Source organism: Monosiga brevicollis, genomic scaffold (assembly GCF_000002865.3).
Source record: "Monosiga brevicollis MX1 MONBRscaffold_51 genomic scaffold, whole genome shotgun sequence".
Taxonomy (NCBI): Eukaryota; class Choanoflagellata; order Craspedida; family Salpingoecidae; genus Monosiga; species Monosiga brevicollis.
The window spans coordinates 121,658-124,586 of NW_001865088.1; the positions used below are offsets into that span (position 1 = coordinate 121,658).

At 53.6% G+C, this 2,929-nt stretch overlaps 1 protein-coding gene across 1 annotated transcript in view; it reads left to right on the forward strand.

Moving 5' to 3' along the window:
* Positions 1–1,908, forward strand: part of MONBRDRAFT_30433 (uncharacterized protein) — a gene marked incomplete at both ends in the record, with an annotated part of 2,721 nt that extends 813 nt beyond the window's left edge. The window contains 6 exons of the mRNA XM_001750875.1: positions 46–786; positions 867–1,040; positions 1,122–1,493; positions 1,586–1,662; positions 1,686–1,730; positions 1,806–1,908. Coding sequence (XP_001750927.1) covers positions 46–786; positions 867–1,040; positions 1,122–1,493; positions 1,586–1,662; positions 1,686–1,730; positions 1,806–1,908 — 1,512 coding nt within the window. The remainder of the gene's footprint in view (positions 1–45; positions 787–866; positions 1,041–1,121; positions 1,494–1,585; positions 1,663–1,685; positions 1,731–1,805) is intronic.
* Between the last annotated feature and the right edge of the window lie 1,021 nt (positions 1,909–2,929).

A 2,929-nucleotide genomic window follows, 5' to 3' on the forward strand; every position in this document is an offset into this window, starting at 1 on the left:
CATGACGAAGTGGACCAAGTGTTGACGCTCTCCTGCCTGGGTCAGCTTGAGCTCCATTACAACCAAAACCACAAGGTGTACAAAGCTCGTGCAGCGCTGCCAAATCGGCCTGAGCAAGAACAGGATTTGGCTGTCAAGGAGTATGCATTTGCCCAGCAACACAAGCAAAATCAGTGTCGTACGTTTCTGCGCGAGCTTCGCGCCATGCGCCAGCTTGAGCATCCAAACATCGTTCCAGTCCTCGGTGCGCTTGTGGGCGTGCATGATGGCCACCCAAGCGCCTATCTGGTGCAGCCGTGGTGTACACAGGGGGATCTGCAGCAGTGGCTCGGCAAGGCGCGGCATCTGGCCACCTCGACCGTCGTTGCGAGTTTGATGACGCAGCTGCGCATGGCCCTGGCGTTTATGCATAGCAAGGGCCTGGTGCATCGGGATGTCAAGCTGAGCAATGTGATGCTGGACGGTGACGAGAACCAACCTGTTGTGCGGCTCGGCGATTTCGACATTACCAAGGCGGCTGCCGAAGCCACTATGCTACCATGCACAGCCACTGCGTCGTCGGGCACGACTGGCTATATAGCACCGGAGGTGCTATTTGGAATGGGTCGTGTAGGTGCACGACCGGCACAGGATGCCTTTTCCTTTGGCTGTGTGCTATACAACACCTACATGTTTCCACAGACGGTGCCACCTGCTCGTTTACCCACGGACCAGCTTGCCGATCAATGCACATGGGATGCAGGGGCAGGAGGTGCAGAATGCAGTTTTCCGCACTTGGCGGCTGAGGTGAGTAATATCGCAATATCCCTTGAGCGACAACTGAGCACCGCTTTGATTGTGATTTGCTTTGCTGACCTTTGCTGCAGATGTGCAATTCGACGAGCGAGTTGTACAAGGAAACACGGGCCTTGCTTGCAACAGATCCAAAGCAGCGGCCAAATCTCTTCAGCGCCGGGCAAAGAGTGCAGCGACCTGTCACGACTCAAGTTGTTGGGCCAGCTATCGACGTTTTGCGCGACGCACCCGAGCTCATCCCAGAGGTGCGTTGCTTGCCGACATAGTCATATTTTCATTATTTTTATCTTGACAAGCCGACTGGTTTGACCCCATTATGTACCAAGGTGGTTGAACTGCTACAGCAGCTGAGTGCTGACGGGCGAGGGCCAAGCAACATTGCAGTGCGGCGGGTGGAGCGTGTGCAGAACCCCGTGCTGTGGGAACGGTACAGCGCCAAGCGATGGGAGATGCTGCACCGCATTACAAGTCAGGAACACTATGATCAACTTCATACGGCCACAGTAGATGCGTTCTCGGGCTGTCCAGCTTTGCTTCGAAATACACCCTGTCAAGAGCGCTTGTTGCTTCACGGCATCGCCCCTGACACAATGTTGCGCGACAAGATTGTGCGCCTGGGCTTTGACTATCGTTTCGCTGGTCGCAGCTCAGGCCACAATTATGGACTTGGTGTTTACTTGGCCAATCATCCCGGCAAGGTGTGGTGGTACTGTTGGGCTGCAGGGTTCTACGTGCGTGTTCTCACATTGCTTTATTGGCGCTGTGTGTCTACTTTCGAACCTGGGTGTAGAGTCACCAATATGCGACGCCCGGAGAAAACGGTGAACGCATGCTCATTATTACGCGAGTCCTGTGGGCCGTGCCTATGTCCATCCTTCGCCTCCTTTCAGAGCGCTGGCTCCCCCGCTGCTGCCCAATGCACACAACAATGAGCGGTATGTCGATCAAGATCCAATGTCGTCGAGTCCTGTCTCACAGTTTGATGGGACTCACGTTTGGTTGTCTTGCAGATTTGATTCTGTCATTGCTACACCGCAAGTTACGTTTCGTGAGGTGATAATGTTCGACAATGCCCAGATTTACCCCGAACTAGTCGTCTACTACACTGCCTAGATGTTTTCGTTGAGATCCTTTGTCGTGCAGTCGAATCTGCTCTCCCAGACACTTGTCCTGCTTTTGCACACATCCAGCGTCGTTCACCACAAGGCCTCCTCGTTGGGAATACCCAAAGGTGGTTCGACTTTGCTTGCACATCCACGCACATCCTTTGAATGTGGGAAGGCTCACAAGTGCGTGTTTCAAGTACTTTTGCAATATCCTGGCAGACTGCCATGCCCACTCCGTCTTTGACTACCGTCGTCTCTTCTTGCTGTGATACCTGCGCTTGGACACGCGTCGCACTTTTCCTGTCCTTGGAACCGAGAGCGATTCCGCAGCTATTTCAACGGTGCCCTGTCCTTGGAACCGAGAGCGATTCCGCAGCTATTTCAACGGTGCACCTGGTCTGGTCATTGTGAATACGTTCCAACCGCAGCTGGTAGAATTGACCTGCAGACAGCAAAAAATGTCTTGCTCCTTCCCGACAAACGCCCCCGAAACCCCTGGAAAAAGGTTTCGTCTCGACTGCGTCTCGAGTCGTTGAGGTATCACGGCGTACCTCAACCGTGTGTTGGAAGCAGCGATGAAAATCAGGATTGCAAAAATTCTGCGAGACCAACGGGTGTCGACACGGTGCTCCGGTGATTGCCTGAACGGCTCATGCTGATGATGATGATGCCACGACACTCCGTCTCGCCCGAGGAGTAGAAAGCAGGAGCAAGTGAAAAAAAAATAAAAAAAAAATAAAAATAAAAAAAGCAAGAAGAAGGACATGAAGCACAGTCATTGAGCGCGCGCCTCGCACTCGTCTGACCAACTTTTCGTCGACGCGTTACCATGAGCGTAAATCCGGCTCGCTCGCCGTCAGGAATGGTCGCTCGCATCCGGGCGGGGGATAAGATTGATATGACTGGAGAGGCAGTTAGCCAAACGGGCTTGTAACGTCATGGCAAGCATCGAGGCAGTACACGTTGTACGTTCAAGCCCCAGTTTTACAGCGCCTTGGAAGCTGCTCGTAACAGGCGAGCTGTCATGC